This window comes from Panthera uncia, chromosome D2 (genome assembly GCF_023721935.1).
Source record: "Panthera uncia isolate 11264 chromosome D2, Puncia_PCG_1.0, whole genome shotgun sequence".
Classification (NCBI taxonomy): domain Eukaryota; kingdom Metazoa; phylum Chordata; class Mammalia; order Carnivora; family Felidae; genus Panthera; species Panthera uncia.
Window position 1 is genome coordinate 73676318 of NC_064818.1, and position 21052 is coordinate 73697369.

The 21052-nt window shown below is 39.0% G+C and overlaps 1 protein-coding gene across 2 annotated transcripts in view; it reads left to right on the plus strand.

The window, feature by feature from the left end:
* Positions 1-21052, plus strand: part of INPP5F (inositol polyphosphate-5-phosphatase F) — an 88880-nt gene that overhangs the window by 51790 nt on the left and 16038 nt on the right. For both annotated transcript variants that reach the window (XR_007460961.1, XM_049646538.1), the window contains exons 7-14: positions 422-620; positions 1394-1573; positions 2479-2546; positions 9707-9831; positions 10608-10685; positions 11623-11743; positions 12981-13109; positions 19752-19869. Coding sequence is in view for 1 of the 2 variants with exons in the window: in XM_049646538.1 (XP_049502495.1) it covers positions 422-620; positions 1394-1573; positions 2479-2546; positions 9707-9831; positions 10608-10685; positions 11623-11743; positions 12981-13109; positions 19752-19869 (1018 nt within the window). In the remaining variant the exon portion in view is untranslated. The remainder of the gene's footprint in view (positions 1-421; positions 621-1393; positions 1574-2478; positions 2547-9706; positions 9832-10607; positions 10686-11622; positions 11744-12980; positions 13110-19751; positions 19870-21052) is intronic.

Here is a 21052-nt window from a genome sequence, read left to right on the forward strand (position 1 = left end):
TCAGAGTGAGTTCGTAAGTGGTGGAGGTTGAATTTGTTACCAGGCAGTGTGGCTTCTATCTGGTGGGTCCTCTTAGGCAGCTCTTTTTATTTATTTATTTTTGTAAGTAATCTCTATACCCAATGTGGGGCTCAAACTTGTGACCCCGAGATCAAGAGTCTCACGCTATATCTGCTCTACCGACTGAGCCAGCCAGGGACCTCTCAGGCAGCTATTTTTGAATGCTCACCATAGAGAAAAAGGCTCTCCCCTTTGTCTTCCTTCCTCCCTTTTTTCTGCCATTCTCCAATAAACAGAAAACATGGTTAAGAAACAGAAGGTTTCTGCTTCTGGGAAACCGACAAATATGTGCTAGCCTCTATTTAAGAAAGCAGCAGGACCATACAGAATAGAAACAACATGATATTCATATTGTTTTCAGACACCAGATGTGGACTTTTGGATTCTCCCCATTATCCAAGGTTTCGTGCAGATTGAAGAACTTGTGGTTAATTATAATGAATCATCTGATGATGAGAAAAGCAGCCCAGAGACCCCCCCTCAGGAGTCCACCTGTGTAGATGACATTCACCCACGATTTCTCGTGGCTCTCATTTCACGCCGAAGTAGGCACAGAGCAGGTGAGTAAAAGGGCTGAAATCATGTGCAAGTTAAATTCAGACGAGAATGGAAAAGGTGCAGATGGGTTGAAATGCTAATGACAATAATGGAGTTGGAAGCATAATTGGCTTCAAAGTGCTCAGTGACTCTAAATCGTGTGATGTAATTGGGGACCAATTTTTGGAGGGAGGTGAATGGGGGAGAGTTAACAAAAGCAGAAAGAAAAAGAGGTATATATATATGGAGAAGAGAAGAAAGTCACTTGGGATATGTTTCTAAATACCATTGTTCCCACTGACAGCCTGTATCACGGTAATAAATCCTTCCTGAGCACCAGCGCCCTCGGGAAAACCTTTCCCTTTCAGTTCACAGAGTAGCTTTGCTTCAACTTGTACAAAACAATGATGCATAGAGTTATGAGTTTGGGGGAAGTTGATTCTGTTCTGCCTGGAAGTTGCACATTAGATCCTTAAAGCTATCCTGGAAGATGGATTTGGTTAAGAAGCATATCTAATCAGGGGCGCCTGGGTGTCTCAGTCAGTTAAGCATCCGACTTCGGCTCAGATCATGATCTCACAGTTCGTGGGTTTGAGCCCTGCATCGGGCTCTGTGCTGACAGCCTGGAGCCTGCTTTGGATTCTGTCTCCCTCTCTCTCTGCCCCTCCCCTGCATGTGCTCTATGTCCCTCTCTCTCAAAATAAACATAAAAAAAAAAAAAAAAAAAAGCTGTAGCATATCTAATCAGACTAAATAATGTTTTTTTATGTTGTTTTCTGTTTTAATTTTCTTTTAGGAATGCGTTATAAACGAAGAGGAGTGGATAAAAATGGAAATGTTGCCAATTATGTGGAAACTGAGCAGTTGATTCATGTTCATAATCATACTTTGTCATTTATTCAAACACGAGGCTCTGTGCCTGTCTTTTGGAGCCAGGTTGGGTATCGATATAATCCGCGACCACGACTGGACAAAAGTAAGCATGTTCATTACTTAGTTTGCAGTGATGATTTGAGAGAGTATTTTTTAAAATATTAGGTATTTTATAGGTTTGGATTTGCTTGGCCAGATACTTCATTTAAAACAATATTCCAGTTGGTGAGATTTAATAGAGATATCGTAATTGCAAGAGTTATAATGGTTGTTGACAGTTTAAGTAAGTTGTTTAACAATAAAAAATGCCCTAACAATAGAATAAAATAAAGCTTATTTCACAGATTTTAGTTGTTGTTTCTTTGGAGAATACTTTATGAAATGTTTACTTTTGGAAAAGGGTAAATGTAGCCAATGTTAATAGAAGCAGGAGATATGTTCAGATGGCATCTACAAAAAATAGATCAGATGCCTTTACTCAAGTGTCTCGCTGTGTAAGGTTTGTTGTTTTAACTACTGAGGATTTAATTTCTTCTAGTATTTTAACTTTAGCGCTGGAATGGCTAAATCCTATCAGTCTAACCAGGTAACTCAATGAGGTTGATTTTAAAAATTGTTTACAGAATATTTTTCTCTCAAAACTCAATTGATATTTGTAAGAATCCAGTAAACCTTCAGTTTATAATATTCATATTCTTAGAGGAGTTTTATTCTCTTACTATAAACTACATGGAACCCTTTCTGACAACAGGCTGGACACATGAACAATAAAGGTCCTGATTACATAGTGTGCTTTTCCAGTGTGACCTGGTGCAGCCTAACTGGGGGGAAAAGGAATCTGAGGGCTTTGGCTTTGGCTCATTGTATTTAAAAATACTGGTTTTAGACCATCTTAGTTACATTTGGTGGCCAAGAAATTGTTGAAAAGTAAGAGTAAGGGTGGAATAGACACTAATTTCTGTCTCAAACATGGGAAGGAAAAATAGATTTTGTATCACTTCTTTGTAGGTGAAAAGGACACCATTGCCTATTTCTGTGCCCATTTCGAAGAACAACTGAAAATTTACAAAAAACAGGTGGGCTTTGATCTGTATTAATGTTCCTTCATTTTCAGCCATGGTTATGTATCTATTTCTTTAAATTTCATGAAAATAACAATATACTATTTGTAATTAAACAAAATGGTATCTTGCCATGAAGTTGAAGAATACATAAGCTAAGAGTATTTCTAATATTCTCTAGGAAGAATTGAATCAGCTACTTTAGACTGTTTTTAGATAAGAATTAGTCTACTGTCGTTAATTATTACAGTTGAAGAAGTATCCAGAGTAAGGAAAGAAAGGCATCTCTCAGTACCACCTGTAGTTCTGCCTCCTGAAGATAACAATTTGATATGCATCTATCTTCAAGATCTTTTCTCTCTGCCCACCTCTCTTATGTATTTATATGTAGGACTGTGATCATATAGACTAAAATCAAGTGAAAACTGTTAAGTGAAATTACAAGTTCAATAAGATGACCAGATTTCAGATACAAGATTTGTATAGAATAACCTGTGGGGGATAAGCTTGGGGAATAAGCACTGATGGGTTAACAAGGCATAAAGAATTATAAAGCCAGGGACGCCTGGGTGGCTCAGTCTGTTGAGAGTCCGGCTTCGGCTCGGGTCATGATCTCTCAATTGTCAAGTTCGAGCCCGGCGTCAGGCTCTGTGCTGACAGCTCAGAGCCTGGAGCCTGCTTCTGATTCTGTGTCTCCCTCTCTCTCGGCCTCTCTTCCCCCCCCCCCCCCCACCTCATGCTCTGTCTCTGTCTCAAAAATAAAGATAAACATTTTTTTTTAATTAAAAAAAAAAAAATTACAAAGCCATAGGATGCTCACACCCAAGTTTGGGTAAACAAGATTAAGCGTTATAAGGATAGAGAAGGGGGGGTGCTAAGGCCCCCAGAATAGAGTAGGTGGGGGCAAAGGCCCCCAATACAAAGATATGTAGGGTAAGCAAGATTACCCCCCCAAGCCCCCCAAATTAGTGTTATAGCAGAAAGCTTTCACAGGAAGGAAGGACCAAATTAGGTAAACAGGTAAATAGCGCTATAGACTGCTGCCCTGCGGTGATGCTGCCCAGAGCTGAACTGATTAACAAAACAAAGGTGCCTTGTTAACCCTGAGGTTATTTTCCCTGTCTTATCCCCTAGGCTAGCTAAGATAAACAGATGCAGTGCCTCCTGTCTGCCTTTAACAACCATCTGCCTGGTGCCAGGATTTTGTTTTATATTGACCCAAACCCCAAACACCGTATATCTTCAAAACCCCCTTTCCCTCATGCCCATGAGTTAATGTTCACAGATTCATTGTCTCTTTATGTACTCCCATCAAGCTTGTAAGCCTTTTAATCTTCATAAATACGGAGCAAGGACCCTTATTTGGGGCTCTTGTCTTTTCCCAGACATGAGCCATCTCTCACTTTTAATCCTGCATCTGTTCTTTTGCTGGCCAAGAGAGAACTTTAGACTCAGAGTCTACGATAATAACCTGTAAGTCTGATCCATTTGCAATGACCAGTCCGAATGTGTAATGCTATAGGATGCATTTTTCTAACAGCAACAAAAATAAAAAAGGAAGAAATAACCTAAAACCTAATAAACATACAAAAAAAGATAGCTTGTGTATGGGGATGGGAGATGGGACGAAGAATTACCAAAGAATGCAAAGGAAAACCTGGATAAATGGAGAAAAAATACCATGTTCCTGGAAAGAAGGATTAATACTGAATAGATTTCAGTTCTTCCAAAATTAATGTAGAAATTTCGTGCAGTCCCAAAGTCTGAGCAGGGAAATAAAAAGCAAACCCTCATGGCCACCTGGGTGGCTCAGTAGAGTGTCAGACTTAAGCTCAGGTTGTGATCTCACGGTGCATGGGTTCGAGCCCCGAGTCAAGCTCACTGCTATCAGTACATAGCCCGCTTCGGATCCTCTGTCCTGTCTCTATGTCCCTCCCCTCCTTGTGCTCTCTCTCTCTCAAAAATCAAAAAATTTTAAAACCCCTCAGATTGAAAAAATTATAAAGTTTGACAGTAAGAAATAAAGGCAAGTAATTGGGGAAATGAGAACGCTCACAGATTGCTAGAGGAAACATAAGTTGGTATAGCTATTTTGAATGGTATTATCAATCAAAATAAAATATGCTTATACTGTTAATCTGGTAGTTTTGCTTTTTGATATCTTTCCTACATATTATATATAGAAGTCATTTCTAGGTGGATATGGATCTGAATGCAAAAAGTTAAACTGTAAACTTTTTAAAGGAAAATATAGGGTTTTTTTGTTTTGTTTTGTTTTGTTTTAAAAAGACCCAAGGCCTTGGCCCAGACTCACCTTGGCACCCCCAGAGCATCTTTTTGATCTTTGGTCTTAGTCAGGACTTAAAAAGCATTAACCAATAATGAAAAATATTGATACATTTGACTTTACTAAATTTTTAATTGTTATCAAAGTTTTATCATTTATTTAAACTGTATTAAAATTAAATAGGACTTAAATCCCAAACCATAATGAAAAAAATAATTTAGACTTTATTAAAATAAAGAACTTCTGTTTATTAAGAGGCACCACTAAGAATGGAAAAGCAATTCACAAAGTAGAAGATATTTAAGATTTTTTAATACATATATAGGACAAAAGATTCCTATCTAGAGTTACTAAAAACAAAAAACAAAAAAACCTCTTAAAAACGCTAAAAATAGATGTACAACCTAAAAGAAAAGGCAACAAAAGACTTAAGCAGATGTTCATGAAAAAGTGTATTTAATAGGCCAATAAACATCTGAAAGGGTGTTGAACTTCACCCATCATCAGGGAAATACAAACTAAAACCGCTTATACACCAGAATGACTAAAATAAAACAATCATACATACCAAGTTCCATTAAGGATGTGAAATAACTGGGACTCTAATACAAAAAAATGTTTAAATGTACCTGAAACTCACGTTCAATCCAGGAGGCATGTACAAGAGCATTTTTTGCAGCATGAAAGTAACCCGACTGTTCATCAGAACGTCAGTGGATAAACAGTGTGACACATTTAAGGGGCGCCTGGGTGGCTTGGTTGGTTAAGCGTCCGACTTCAGCTCAGGTCATGATCTCGCAGTCCGTGAGTTCGAGCCCTGCGTCGGGCTCTGTGCTGACAGCTCAGAGCCTGGAGCCTGTTTCAGATTCTGTGTCTCCCTCTCTCTCTGCCCCTCCCCCGTTCATGCTCTGTCTTTCTCTGTCTCAAAAATAAATAAACGTTAAAAAAAAAAAAATTAAAAAAAAAAAGTGTTGACTACAGACGCTTAAAAACGATGAGGTAGATCTGTGTGCACTAGCATGGAAACATCTTAAGATCACACAGCGAGAAAAGACTGTAAGAGCATATGGTGTGTTGCCATCTCAAACCCACAAAACAAAACCGTGTCATTTATATACACGTAGTTCTTTTACACATATATGTTCTCACACATATGTGGCATGCACATTTATGTAGGCATACCTTTATATGGGCTGAAAGGGCACACACTGAACGGTAACCGTTGTTACCTCCAGGGAAGGGTGTGGGTCTGGGTTGTGGTAAGGAGGGATTTGACCTTTATGTTTGAAATTTTTTTTTTTTAACTTGTTTTATTTTTTTAAATTTACATCCAAATTAGTTAGCATCTAGTGCAACAGTGATTTCAGGAGTAGATTCCTTAGTGCCCCTTACCCATTTAGCCCATCCCCCCTTCCACAACCCCTCGAGCAACCCTCAGTTTGTTCTCCATATTTATGAGTCTCTTCTGTTTTGTCCCCCTCCCTGTTTTTATATTATTTTTGTTTCCTTTCCCTTCTGTTCATTTGTTTTCTCTTAAAGTCCTCATATGAGTGAAGTCCTTTGATTTTTGTCTTTCTCTAATTTCACTTAGCATAACACCCTCTAGTTCCATCCACGTAGTTGCAAATGGCAAGATTTCATTCTTTTTGATTGCCGAGTAATACTCCATTGTATATATATACCACATCTTCTTTATCCATTTATCCATCGATGGACATTTGGGCTCTTTCCATCCTTTGGCTATTGTCGATAGTGCTGCTATAAACATGGGGGTGCATGTGTCCCTTCGAAACAGCACACCTGTATCCCTTGGATCAATGCCTAGTACTGCCATTGCTGGGTCACAGGGTGGTTCTATTTTTAGTTTTTTGAGGAACCTCCATACTGTTTTCTAGAGTGGCTGCACCGGCTTGCATTCCCATATGGTTGAAATTTTTTACAGTGTGAATAAGTTCATATATCAGCAATATGTGCAATTATAACTAGCACTACAGAAAATAAACCACAATTTATTATTTTTTTAATGTTTATTTATTTTTGAGATAATGTGAGATTGTGACCTGAGCTAAAGTCAGATGCTTAACCGACTGGGCTACCTAGGTGCTCCAAACCACAATTTAAATGTAACAACTAGGGGCGACTTGGCTGGCCCAGCTGGCGAGCATGCGACTCTTGATCTCAGGATGTGGGTTTGAGCCCCGTGTCGGGCTCTGTGCTGACAGCTCACAGCCTGGAACCTGCTTTGGATTCTGTGTCTTCCCTCTCTCTCTGCCCCTCCCCCAGTCTCACTCTGTCTCTCTTTCTCAAAAATAAATAAACATTAAAAAAAAATAGACTTGCTTAAAAAATGAATTTTAATGATACTGAAGCGTGTAAAGGAAGCAGTAACAATAACCTCCTTAACCACCCTCATCCCTGTTCTGTATGGACTTTTAAAGCCTATTTGTACACGTCAGTTTTACCAGCGTGTGTATTGAGCAGACACCTCCTTTCTGATAGTACCCCAGTAATGTTCCCTTGTCCACCTGCATCCCCTGGGTAATTGCTTTCTGGGAGGTGGGCCCACGGTCAGCCTGACTCAGTCAGGGTGGCACCACTGTTCCTGTTGCCAGTGATTGGCTTAGGCATTGGCCTGTTTGTGCTCATTGGCAGTTTGGCCAGTGAGGGATGATGTGAGGGAAGTCTGCTGGGAAGCTTCTGGGAAAGATTTCCTGCTCTAATAAATAAGCGGAGATACAGGACCCAACAGTCCCTCCGTGATTGTTGTGTGTGGATGTGACGTGCCGCTGCAGCTATGGCAAAACCTTGAATGAACTGGCCTCAGGGCTGACCAGTGTGCTGAGGATGGCAGAGCAAAAAGATGGAGAGAATTGGTACTGGTGCCACTGAATTAAGCAATTCCGGAACCATGCCGCTTCCAGACTTCTTGCTCTGAGACCTGAGTCACTGATTTGTCATTTGCAGCAAAAGCCCATCTGGACACATGTATATATACACATTTAAAATTAAGTCAATGGAGGGCTATACCATGTATGCAATTCTGCAGCTGTTTTCACTTAATGTTCCATGGCTGTTATTTAACCGTTTATCTCTTGGTGGACCCTTAGGATCTAGTTTTTGCTATTGTAAAAACAAAAATTCCAGAAAACAACTTTTGTGTACTTTGGGACACTTAGTTGCTTTACAGAACAGATTTCTAGAGGCAGAATGACTGGATCAAACAGGATGCATTTAAACTTGATAACTACCACTTTGTTGTTCCCCAAAAGATCCCAACAGTTTATACCCTCAGCAACAGTGGGAGCCATGCCCATCTCCCCATGTATTCACCAATGCTGATGACATTTAGGATTCAATTTTTGCCTCTGTAAAGATGAAAGCTAGTTTTCTGTTTTAAAATTAGTATCTCTTTTTTTTTTTTTAAGAGCTTTTATTTAAATTCCATTTAGTTAACATACAGCGTAATATTAGTTTCAGGGATACAATATGGCAACTCAACACTTCCATTCAATTCCAGGTACTCATCACAAGTGTCCTCCTTAGTCCCCATCACCTATTTAACCCATCCCTCCACCCATCTCCCCTCCGGTAACCACCAGTTTGTTTTCTACAGTTGAGAGTCTGTCTCTTGGTTTGCCTCTGTCTCTTTGATTATTAACAAAGTCGTAGCCTCATGTTTATTGACTATTTATATATTTTCTCTTGTGAATTTCCTCTGTATTGGGAATTTACTCTTCCTCTTACTGAATTTATAGCACTCGTATATAGTATTGCTTTAATGTTACAGGTCTGTTCCCCCACGTAGTCCTTTGTGTCTTTTTGTTTTGTTTTACCTTTGCTTACTTGTATTGTCATTGGGTAAAGAGGTTTTAAATTTTTATGTTGTCACATTTGTCCATCTTTTTCTTTATGCCCTCTGGTTCTTACGCTTAGAAAGTCACGTCCCATCCTACAGTTATGGGAACATCACCCCAAATGTTCTTCTAGCTTTTTTATAACTTCAAAAAATATTTAGGTCATTAATGCATCTTATGATTTGTATATAATGAGATTTAGAGAGCTAAAGTAAGTTTTCCCCCACTATATAGATAGATAATTATCCCAGTACCATTTATAGAGTATTTTTTTATTTCTCCCAGAATGATATTGTTAATATTTTAGATTCCTCAATGTGCATATGTCTGTCTCTAGCTGGCTGTCCCGTTCTATGGGTCATTCATCTGTTTCTCCATGAGTACTTCTGTCTTAATTGCTGCAGATTTAGAGTATGTTTTGCTTTCCAATGGGACAAGTCCTCCTTTATTATTAGTCTTCAAAACTTTTTCCATATACTTACCTTCTAGAGGAACTTCAGAATTAACTTGTCAAAGTCCACAGAAAGATCCTGATCAAATTTTGATTGGGATTGTTGAGTGTTTAATCTGGGGAGACTTGCCATCTTTATAATATTGAATCTCACTATCTAGCACCATAGTGTGTCTTTCCATTTACTCAGATTTTCTTTTACGTGTTTAAGCAAAGTTTTATAGTGTCCATAAGTAGGTCTTGTATATTTTTTAAAACCTCTAAATATTTTTAATATTTGCGTTACAAAGGACCTTGTTTATTATTTTATTATAACCAATTCTAATTGGTTTTTTAATTGGTTTTTACCAATTTATTCTAATTGGTCATTGCACATACATAGTACATTAAACAACTATTAATGCTACCTAAATATAACAAGTGAAAATCTAACTTTATAGGGGAAAAAAATTGATGCCTGAGTGGATAAATTTCTAAGTATGGCTATCAAATATTTCTAAAACAATTTCAAACAAACTGATTCAAAACCACATTGAGTTTAGCATCTGATTAAACTGAATTTGTGTTTCCTTAACTTTCACAGGTTATTATTAACTTGGTGGACCAGGCAGGCAGGGAGAAAATTATTGGCGATGCTTACCTGAAACAAGTGTTACTCTTCAACAGCTCACACCTCACTTATGTCTCATTTGACTTCCATGAGCACTGGTAAGAGGGCTTCCTGATGGGAGTTTTGATCAGTTCCGGTGTTTGTGGTACACGCTCCCACAGCAAGCTGAGCTCTCCTCTTCCTTACGGGGAAGAACACTTTTCTTCTTCTCATTGTTAACATAGTTTTAATTTTCATATGAGCTTTATTTTGGCTAAAAATTTAATTGTTCCTGAAATATTTTGTCTTTCCCAAAACAACATGGCGATGGAGAGTTCCATTTTTCCTTTTATCACTCGAAGAACTTCTGGAGCTTTTCCTTTCAGCTTGAGTCCAAGCCTAGCAGAAGTAATCGAGTCCCCTTACTTAAAAATCATTCTGCTGGCTCATCTTCATGCTCTATTAATAATACTTCTTTCTCTATGGATAAGCTTCACTAGAGTTTGCTCTGGAAAAACAACAGTCACTGGATCATTTTGATGGTAATTTTAACTTGTGTGTGTTCTGAAAGCTAGCTTCTTTTGTCCTAATCCTGGCTCTGATGTGGGTTCGTTTACCTAAGTTTTGAAAATTTGGTGGGGGAAAGAAACTTCTGATAGCTGTGATATGTTTCAATGTATTCTTAAATATATTTTCTTTCACAGTGGAGATTAATTACAAACATGTATATAAATTGCCTATATAATTTATAGTAGAGTTAACCTCATGTACTTACAGCAATAGTTTTCTTTAATTTTTCCAAGCTACTTTAAATACTGTGACTTAAGCTAAAAAATCTGTTATTAGGTTTAACCTATTATTAAACTTTTTTTTTTTCTTTTGGCATGTGTTTTAGCCGAGGAATGAAGTTTGAGAATGTTCAAACACTAACGGATGCCATTTATGACATTATTCTTGACATGAAGTGGTGTTGGTAGGTATCTCCTAAGAAGTCAATTTGACAAACTGTTGGTCTGTGAAATCAGATGTATTTGTCTGGTAGCGCTAAGCACTAAAATAGTAGCAGCAAGCTGAAAAATCGTGTTCGTTTTTCTTATTTTGCTTCCTGATTCCCAATCTCCTTTTCGAGAGTGTCAGTCACTAGGCAGCATTAGCTTTGAAAAGGGAAGAGGTGTCAGATGGTCAGGCAAGATGAAGCGAAATGCTCTAGGACCGTTGTTTAATTCCATCTAATGCTCCATGGTCTATATTTCCTCTTCCTCTTCTTCTCACCATCCCTTCGTCTAAGGGAAGGAAGCCTTAGAGGTACTCGGTCTCAGCTTGCAGGTAGTTCAAAATTAGAAGGAAGATGATTCTCAGACTGCAGGAGGGAGGTGTAGGAAGAAGAAATTGGCTTAAATGCTAGGGAAGAACCTTCAATTGGACTCGAAAGGCCAGAGGTGGACAGAGAAATTAGACGCACAAGGCATGCTGCATGCCTTCTCACTGAGTGGTAAAGTGACTTTGTTCAAGCTCCATGCGTTCAGATGCATTTCTACTTGGAGTCAAAAAGGAGGGACAGGATGGTGTTTTAAAGTGGCTTCTGGCTTTAATATATATTTAAATATATAAATATCATAATTTGGGGTTGTGTCACCTCTGCCTCGTAGTTGTGAAACTTGAGCAAGTCACTGTACCTCAGTTTTGTTTTTGTTTTTTCCCCAAATGGGAATAACTACATCTGTTTTACCAAGTTACTATGTAAATTAACAGCGTCTTCAAAGTACTCAGTCATGCCCATCACATAATGATATGTCAAACAATGGATAACCAGTGCTATTGTTGTTATTCTACTCTAAGGAATTGTGGTTTTTGAAAAACTTGCTGAAGTATTTCATATTGTAACATAATCCCATACTATTTTTGAAAAGGGTGGATCAAGCTGGAGTAATATGTAAACAAGAAGGGATTTTTCGTGTCAATTGCATGGACTGCCTGGATCGCACGAACGTGGTCCAAGCCGCCATTGCGCGAGTGGTCATGGAACAGCAGGTAATTGGTGGTCCCTCGGATTTATAAGTATTCATTTCTAACTTTTCTTCCCCACATGTAAACAAGTAACTAAAATCTTTGTTCTGTAGACAATCTACAGCATACGAACAACCTTGTTACATTCAAACCTGACGAGTACAACCTTCACTAGAAATAAGTGGAATTAGGGGCATTTTCTTAAGTACTCAATTCAAAAATGCGAGACCCCCGCATCTCCGCGTCGATTGGGTGGCACTTTGTGGTCATACGCCTTTTTTCTCTCAGCTCCAAACCCTGCCTTGTGCACATGGGGCTGGGAGTCTGCCACACTTTCTGCTCAGCCCGAGCTCTGTGTTGGTCTCTGCCAGTAGGAGGTGCCAGAGGAAGACCAGGAGGCTGGAGGAAGGAGAAGGAACAGGCTTCTTCACCTGTGTTATGGTCCTGTTGGCAGCGCCCTCTCCAGCCATTGGCTCCTTTGGCACCACAGGACCAGCCTCTACCCTCCACGCCCCAGTTGGTTGCAGCTGCACTGTGCAGTCCTTACGCCTGTCACTCGGTGTCCTCCTTTAGATCTTTGAACGCCGCAGCACCTGAGTAGTGAGTTCTCAAGGTGGAAATTCTTAGCATGGTTTCAGGGCTTTTTTGATAGAGCATGGTGACTGTTTGAGATTGTGAGTCCGTTGCTTCTAATGTTACACTAAAGCTGCCAGATTTTGAGTCCAAGCACTGGCTCTGTCTACCACACATGAGGTTTGACCCCGTGCAAAGAACTCAGCTTCTCGAAACTTCTGTCTCTTCATCCTTAAAATGGATGTAATAAGAGTATTGATTGCATAGGGTTGTTATGAGGAGTAAAGGAAATAATTTATATAAAAAATCTCTTAGAACCCCAGCACAGAGCTCACCTTTATTGGGCACATACTGCTGTGTTACCGTTAGTGTTATTGTTGTCTCAGTAGGCTTTTTTGGTAGTTTGACTTCATAGGCAAATTAAAAACACGGACAAAATATAATAAGAGCCTACACATTAAAAATTACACCAAAGCAGTATAAATATTTCCTTCTATTCATTCATGTGTAACAGTTCGTAAAACTCTCTCCCAACTGTGCTTTTTTTGGGGGAAAGTCTGAAAACACCATTACTTTTATTTGAGGATCCTAAACTGTTTATGAACATGCTTCCTTTTTCTGCAGTGTGTATTTTATGCTGTGGTTTCCTGGCTTATATGTAGCTAATCCACCAATGTGTTAATTTCAGCTAAAAAAATTAGGTGTGATGCCCCCGGAACAGCCACTGCCAGTGAAATGCAATCGGATCTATCAGATAATGTGGGCCAACAACGGAGACTCCATTAGCAGACAATATGCTGGGACAGCTGCTCTGAAGGTAAGTAAGTGCAGCATGCTTTTGTGGATCATTCTGGGGGAGATAGGACGTGGTTGAAAACTGACTCTGCTTTTGAGAGAAAGATATGTGGGCTACAGATGGTAGTCTATGTAGCTGACTCCTTTCAGGAATGTTTGGCTAAGGTGGGAATCACACATTCACATCCTGCTGAAGCCAGGTAATGTGACCACCCATTAGATTAAAGGGGGAGATGGGTATGACCCTAAGGAAAAGCACATCTTGTCTCAGGAGGGGACTGTTCTGCTTCCTTTTGAGACAGAGGCCCGGGGTTGCTAGATTTTCCAGTTTTTCACGGGAGTTTGGAAATGAGGAATTTCATGTGAAATAGTTGGTTTTTTAAAACTTTATACAGATAAAATGTGTCCGTTGACAGGACTCAGTCCCTAGTATGATGATTGGCCTCCACTGAATTTGAATCCCCAATCCTGCGTCTTACTAGCTCTGCAACCTTGGACAAGTCACTTAACCTCTCTGTGTCTGTCTCTTCATTGTAAAACAGGATAATACTAGGCACACTTCAAAAGATTGTCATGAGAGGGTCGCCTGGGTGGCTGAGTCGGTTGAGCCCCGACTTCAGCTTAGGTCATGATCTTGTTCCGGTCATGATCTCGCAGCCTATGGGTTTCAGCCCTGTGTCGGGCTCTGTGCTGACAGCCCAGAGCCTGCTTCACATCTTATGTCTTCTTCTCTCTCTGCTCCTCCCCTTCTTGTGTGCGCGCGCGCTCTCTCTCTCTCTCTCTCTCTCTCTCTCTCTCTCTCTCTCTCTCTCTCTCTCTCTCTCTTAAAATAAGCATAAAAAGGGGCACCTGGGTGGCTCAGTCGGTTAAGCATCCGACTTAGGCCCAGGTCATGATCTCACAGTTGGTGGGTTCGAGTCCCGCATCGGGCTCTGTGCTGATGGCCCAGAGCCTGCAGCCTGCTTCGGATTCTGTGTCTCCTTCTCTCTCTCTCTGCCCCTCCCCCGCTCATGCTCTGTCTCTCTCTCCTTCAAAAATAAACATTAAAAAAATTTAAAAAAAAGCATAAATTAAAAAAAAAAAAAGATTGTCATGGGATTATGCGCATTAGTGCATGTGGGGGCCATTCCTGGCACATAGTAAATGCTGAAGAAATATTTTATTATCTTTTCGTGGTTGTTATGAATAAGTCTTTGGAGGATCCTACAGAGCCATTCTTCACAGAATTTAATTTACATGTAAATTATAGTTACTGGTCACTAAATGCTCCCTCTGTGGGCAATAGGAAGTGGTTGAATTAGTTTAGTTTTATGTTAATTTTCCTTTAAGGTAATAGTTCATCTCAGGATATTTCTTATAAAAAAACTGTCAAGGTCTCAACAGGCATCAGTCCATCTTTGGTTGAGTGATAAATCTCAAAAAGCTTTTTATTAATTAAAGAAATTGAACTTTAGAAGTCCTTGTACAAGTTCTTGTTTAAAGAGAAATACTTTGGGGCGCCTGGGTGGCTTGGTCGGTTAAGCGTCCAACTTTGGGACTTCGGCTCAGGTCATGATCTCACGGCCCAGGCCCATGAGTTCGAGCCCCGCGTCGGGCTCTGTGCTGACCGCTCAGAGCCTGCAGCCTATTTCAGATCCTGTGTCTCCCTCTGTCTCTGCCCCTCCCCTGTTCATGCTCTGTCTCTCTCTGTCTCAAAAATAAATAAACGTTGAAAAAAAAATTTTTTAAAAATAAAATAAAGAGAAATACTTTGATGCACCCCACATCAGAACACCTAAATATATAGAGCAACGACTAATAGAATGAAAAGGAGAAATAACTTGCCTAAGTCATAGTACGGTAATAGTTGGCGACTTTAAATACCCCGTTCTCAACAATGGGTCATCTGGGCAGAAAATCAATAAGGAAACCGTGAAATGGACCCAACAGACATATATAGAACATTTCATCCAACAACAGCAGGATACACATTCTTCAGAAGCACACGTGGAACATTTTCCAGGACAGATCATATGTGAGGCTGCAAAACAAGTCTCAACAAGTTCAGAAAGGTAGAAATTATATCAGTGTCTTTTCTGACCACAGTGATATAAAACTAGGAAGCAATAATGGGAAAATTGGAAGATTCATAAATATGTAGAAATGAAACACACTCCTGAATAATGAGTGAGTCAAAGAAGAAATCAAAAGGGAAATATCTTAAATCAAGTGAAATTGGAAACACAACATATCAAACTTATGGGGTGCAGCAAAAGCAGTTCTAAAAGGAAAGTTTATAGCTATAAATGCCTACGTTAAGAAAAAAGAAAGATCTTAAACAATCTCACTTTATACCTCAAAGAACTAGAAAAAGAAGAAGAAAGTAAGCCCAAAGTTAGCAGAAGGAAGGAAATAATAAAGATTAGAACAGAAATATTTGAAATAGAGATGAGAAAAACAATAGAAAAGATCAGCAAAACTAAGAGCTGGTTTTCTGGAGATAAACAAAATTGACCTTTGGCTAGACTAATCAAGAAAAAAGACTCAATTTTAAATGAAGAGACATTTCAACTGATACCACAGAAATACATACAATCACAGGTGACTACTCTGAACAGTTATATGCCAACAAATTGGACAATTTAGAAGAAATGGATAAATTTCTACAAACATACAACCTACCAAGACTGAATTATGAAGAAATAGAAAATCTGAGCAGACCAATGAGTAAGAAATTGAATCAGTAAGCCAAAGCTTACTAAAAAAGAAAAGCCCCAGACCAAATGATTTCACTGATGAATTCTACCAAACATTTTAAAGAAGAATTAATGCTATTCCTCCTCAAGTTCCTCCAAAAAATAGAAGGGAGGGAACACTCTGAAATTCATTTTATGAGGTCATGATACCAAAGCCAAGACAGTACAAGAAAAGCAAATTACAGGCAAATATCCCTGATGAATATGGCTGCAAAAATTCTCAACAAAATACTGAATTCAACAGCACACTGAAAAGATTGTACGTCATGATCAAGTGGGATTTATCCCTAGGCTACAAGGATGGTTCAACATATGCAAATCAATAAATGTGATATGTCACATTAATAGACTGAAAGATAAAAATCGTATAATCGTTTCAGTAGATGCAGAAAAAGCATGTGATAAAGTTCAACATCCTTTTATGATAAAAACTGAACAAATTGGGTATAGAAGGAATGTAACTCAACATAATAAAGGCTACATATGATATATCCACAGCTAACAGCATATTCAGTGGTGAAAGTTTAAACACTTTCCTCTAAGATCAGGAGCAAGACAAGAGTGCCCACTCACCATTGCTATTCATGATAGTACTGGAAGTTCTACCCAGAGCAATCAGGCAAGAGAAAGAAATAGCCTTCAGATCAGAAAGGAAGAAGCAAAATTGTCTGCAGATGACATGATGTTATCCATAAAAAAATCGTAAAGACTCCACCAGAAAACTGTTAGAACTAATAAATGAATTCAATAAAGTTACATGATACAAAGTCAACACATGAAAATCTGTTGCATTTCTATATACTAACAATATCTGAAAAAGAAATAAAACAATTCTATTGGCAGTAGCATCAAAAACAGTAAAATACTTAGGAATAAATATAACCAAGAAGGTAAGAGACCTGTACAGTGAAAATTGTTAAGACATCAAGGAAAGAGACCCAAAATGAAAAATATCCTGTGTTCATACATCAGAAAAATTAATATTGTTAAAATTTTCATACTACCCAAAGCTGTCTATAGATTCAATGTAATCCCTATGAAAATTATAAGGGCGGGGCGCCTGGGTGGCTTAGTTGGCTAAGCATCTGACTCTTGGTTTCAACTCAGGTCATGATCTTGTGGTTCATGAGTTTTGAGCCCCGTGTCAGGCTCTGTGCTGACAGTGTGGAGCCTGCTTGGGATTGTCTTTCATTCTCTTTCTCTGTCTCTCTCTGCCCCTCCCTCTTTCTCTCAAAATAAATAAATAAACTTAGAGAAGAAAATTCTAATGACATTTTTCACAGAACTAGAAAAAATCCTAAAATTCATATGGAACTACAAGACCCCTTAACAGCCAAAGCAGTTCTGAGAAAGAACAAAGCTGGAGCAAAACAAAGCTGGAACAAAGCTGGAGCAAAAAGAATTTCCAATAGGGAAAGGATAGCCTCTTCAATAAATAGTGATGGGAAGATCAGATATTCACCATGTAAAAGAATTAAGTTGGACCCCTGTGTTACACCACTCACAAAAATTAAACTGAAATGTATTAAAGACTTAAATGCAAGACCTGAGCTTTTACAGTTTGCTCCTACAAGAAAACATAGAGGAAGCCTCTGAGACATGGCCTCAACAGTGATTATTTGGGTGTGACACCAAAAGCATAGTGAGAAGAGTAAAAATAAACAAGTGGGACTACATCAAACGACAGAGCTGCAGCACAGCAAAAGAAACAACAGAACAAAAAGACAACCTACAGAATGGGAGAAAATATTTACAAACCATATACTTGATAAGGGGCTAATATCCAAAATATATAAGGAACTCCTATAGCTCAGTAGCAAAAAAACAATCTGAGTGAAAAAATGGGCAAAACACCTGAACATTTTTCCAAATAAGACCTACAAATGGCCCAGAGGTATATGAAAAGGTGCTCAACCTCTGATAATCGGTAATTAGCAGAGAAATGCCAATCCAGTCTCAATAAGCTAACCACCTCATACCTGTTAGGATGGCTGTCATCAAAGACCAGAGATAACAAGTATTGGCAAGGATGTGGAAAAATAGATGTCATCGGTGGGATGTGAATTGGCACAGGCATTATGGAAAACAGTAAGGACGGTCCCTAAAAAATGAAAATGGAATGGCCATATGATCTAGCAATCCCATTTATAGGTATATATGGAAATGAAATCAGTGTCTCAGAGATAGCTGCCCTTCCACGTTCACTGAAGCATTATTCACAGTAAATAGCCAAGACGTGGAAACAACTTCAGTGTCCGGTGGTGGATGAATGTGGAGTGAGTGACTGGATGTGTGTGTGTGTGTGTGTGTGTGTGTGTGTGTGTGGTGGGCTATTATTCAGCCATAAAAAAGAAGGAAATGCTGCCTTTGCAACAACATGGGTGAACCTTGAGGGCATTGTGTTACGAAGTAAGCCAGACAGAGAAAGACAATGATCTCACTATGATCTCACTTGTGTGTAGAATCTAAAAAAGTCAAATTTGAAAGCAAGAGTTGATTGGTGGTTACCAGGGGAAGGGGAAAATGCAGAGATGTTGGTCAAAGCATACAAACTTCCAGTTATAAGATGAACAAGTTCTGGGATCTCCTGTGCAGCATGGTGACCATAGTTAAAAACATATGTGTTGCATCCTTGAAATTTGCTAAGAGAGAAGATCTTAAATGTTCTCACCACACACACACACACACACACACACACACACACACGTGCGCGCGCACGCACGCACGGACTGTGTGAGGTGATATGTTAACTGACCTTAATGCAATCATTTCATAATATATATGTAGGTCACATCATCACATTATACACCTTAAAGTCACACAGTGCTGGGGCGCCTGGGTGGCTCAGTCGGTTAAGCGTCCGACTTCAGCTCAGGTCACGATCTCGCGGTCCGTGAGTTCGAGCCCCGCTTCGGGCTCTGGGCTGATGGCTCAGAGCCTGGAGCCTGCTTCCGATTCTGTGTCTCCCTCTCTCTCTGCCCCTCCCCCGTTCATGCTCTGTCTCTCTCTGTCTCAAAAATAAATAAACGTTAAAAAAAAATTAAAAAAAAAAAGTCACAGTGCTACTACCATTTATATCTTGTCAATTATATCTCAGTGAAGCAGGGAGGAAAAGGAGAAATACTTTTTTCCTTGATATTACACTTCTTTGGACTCAGCATTTATGTCTTTCTCTTCGTAATAGATTCTTATTGCTAAATATTTTCTATGAATAATTTCACTAATTAGCAGTTGCTAAATATTTCCTATGAATAACTTCACTAATTAGCAATATGTTCTTCCTAAGCCATCAGTGTTAGGACTGCTTTTGAAATCGCCTTGGATGGAAAGAGTAGGGTTGTGATGGGGAAAAACAAAAAAGAAGACAGTACTTTCCTTTTGTTTAAGTTTAAATCACTGCCCTCCAGGGCCTTGCTCTGACACCTCTCTTGAAAACAAGAGAAAACAATTTAGCTCTTCATTAAATCATTCTACAGAAATTGGAATGGGCAGCAAGATACAGAAAAATACAGAAATCTCTTTCTCTCTGGACACAAACATCCACATCCACCAGTTAAACACCATTGGAATAAACTCTAGCGAATGGTCCACATTTTCCCACATCAGAAATTTGTAGTTTTTGAGTATCCTACCAGGTTGAGGCTTGAGATCTTTTTGTTTTGACCTGTAAATTCTAGAAATTCTACAGGTTGCCAAGAATGGATTTAGTTTAAAGCACCTTCTAACTGAAGACTTAATGCCACACATAGCATTTCAATTATTTGATGTGCTTGTGTCACAGCCTAATATTAGTAGGTATTTTAATTTAACAGCACTATTTAGAAATTATAAAAGCCTATAGAATTTTGGTCTTGTATTGAAAGCCCACATTGACTTTGGGAAAATTCTTACATTTGAATCAATTGTCAGAATGACTTTTTCCTCAACAGGGTGACTTTACAAGGACAGGAGAAAGGAAGTTAGCTGGAGTTATGAAAGATGGTGTGAACTCGGCAAATCGGTATTACCTGAATCGATTTAAGGATGCTTATAGGCAAGCTGTTATAGGTAAGGAACATAAATGGCTTTCTTTCTTTAAAATTTGTTATTCCTCCCTGACTAGTGTTTTGCAGAAACCAACTTCATTAACACAGTGTATGTTTTATAATATACTTACTTGTGTTTCTATATTGAGCATCTTACCCAAGAAATCAAATTCAAATTTTTTCAAGACTAGACTTTGACAGATTTTTTTAGGCTGAAGCACAAAAGCAACCACTCATTTCCATGTGTATTTGTCAGTTTGCTATTCATGTAACAGAAGGCAGAGTTGAGGTTCCTGGAGTATGGAATAAGGTACCCTAAATTTTCAGCAACTGAAAACTCCATGTTCTATTTGTTTTTCCATTACTCAAGGCTGAGAGATGTGATGAGATGTCTTTCTTGCCCTGTATGACATTTGTCATATGTTCTTGCTGTGGACAACACACCATCCTTTCCTGTAAGCATGAATGAACATGATGTTAGGGTATCTTATTTAGAGATTATCCTAACCAGTTCTTACCACGATTTAGAAGAGGAAATGGAGGTAGATTGCCCAGTGGAATTCATACAGTGGCACGTTTTTAATTTAATTTTCATGAAAGTATTACCTCATAGGATTAAAGTAAATGTAGAAGGTTCTGGGTTAGAACCAAAGTAACAACTTGTCCTATGGTCTCTGAGAAATTTTTTTGCTTTTTAGTTTGTTTATTTTGAGAGAAAGAGTGCATGCTTTAGAACAGGGGAGGGGCAGAGAGAGAGAGAGAGAGAGAGAGAGAGAGAATCTGAAGCAGGCTCTGCATTGTCAACGCAGATCCAGACATGGGGCTCGATCCCACAAACCGTTAGATCATGACCTGAGCCGAAATCAAGAGTCTGACACCCAACCAGTTGAGCCACCCAGGCATCCCTCTGAGAACATTTTTGAAATTCTATTGTTTAATTTGATTATTTGCCATACATGCAATGGTAAGGCCTATACACCGGTCAGTTAGGTATTTGAGAAGTCTGGTATAAAAAAGTTTGGTTTTGGCCATAGGTAGGGTGTGCGTTGACCGGAAAATTGGATTTGAGCAGTTTATTCAAGAAAAAATAAGACACTTTTCCTCCATTGGTTGATCTAGCAGCTCAGTTAAGTCATTGAGGACCCAGACTCTGTCCCTCTCTCAGTTTGACCATCCATTGCGTCCGCTTCACCCTAATCTTGAAA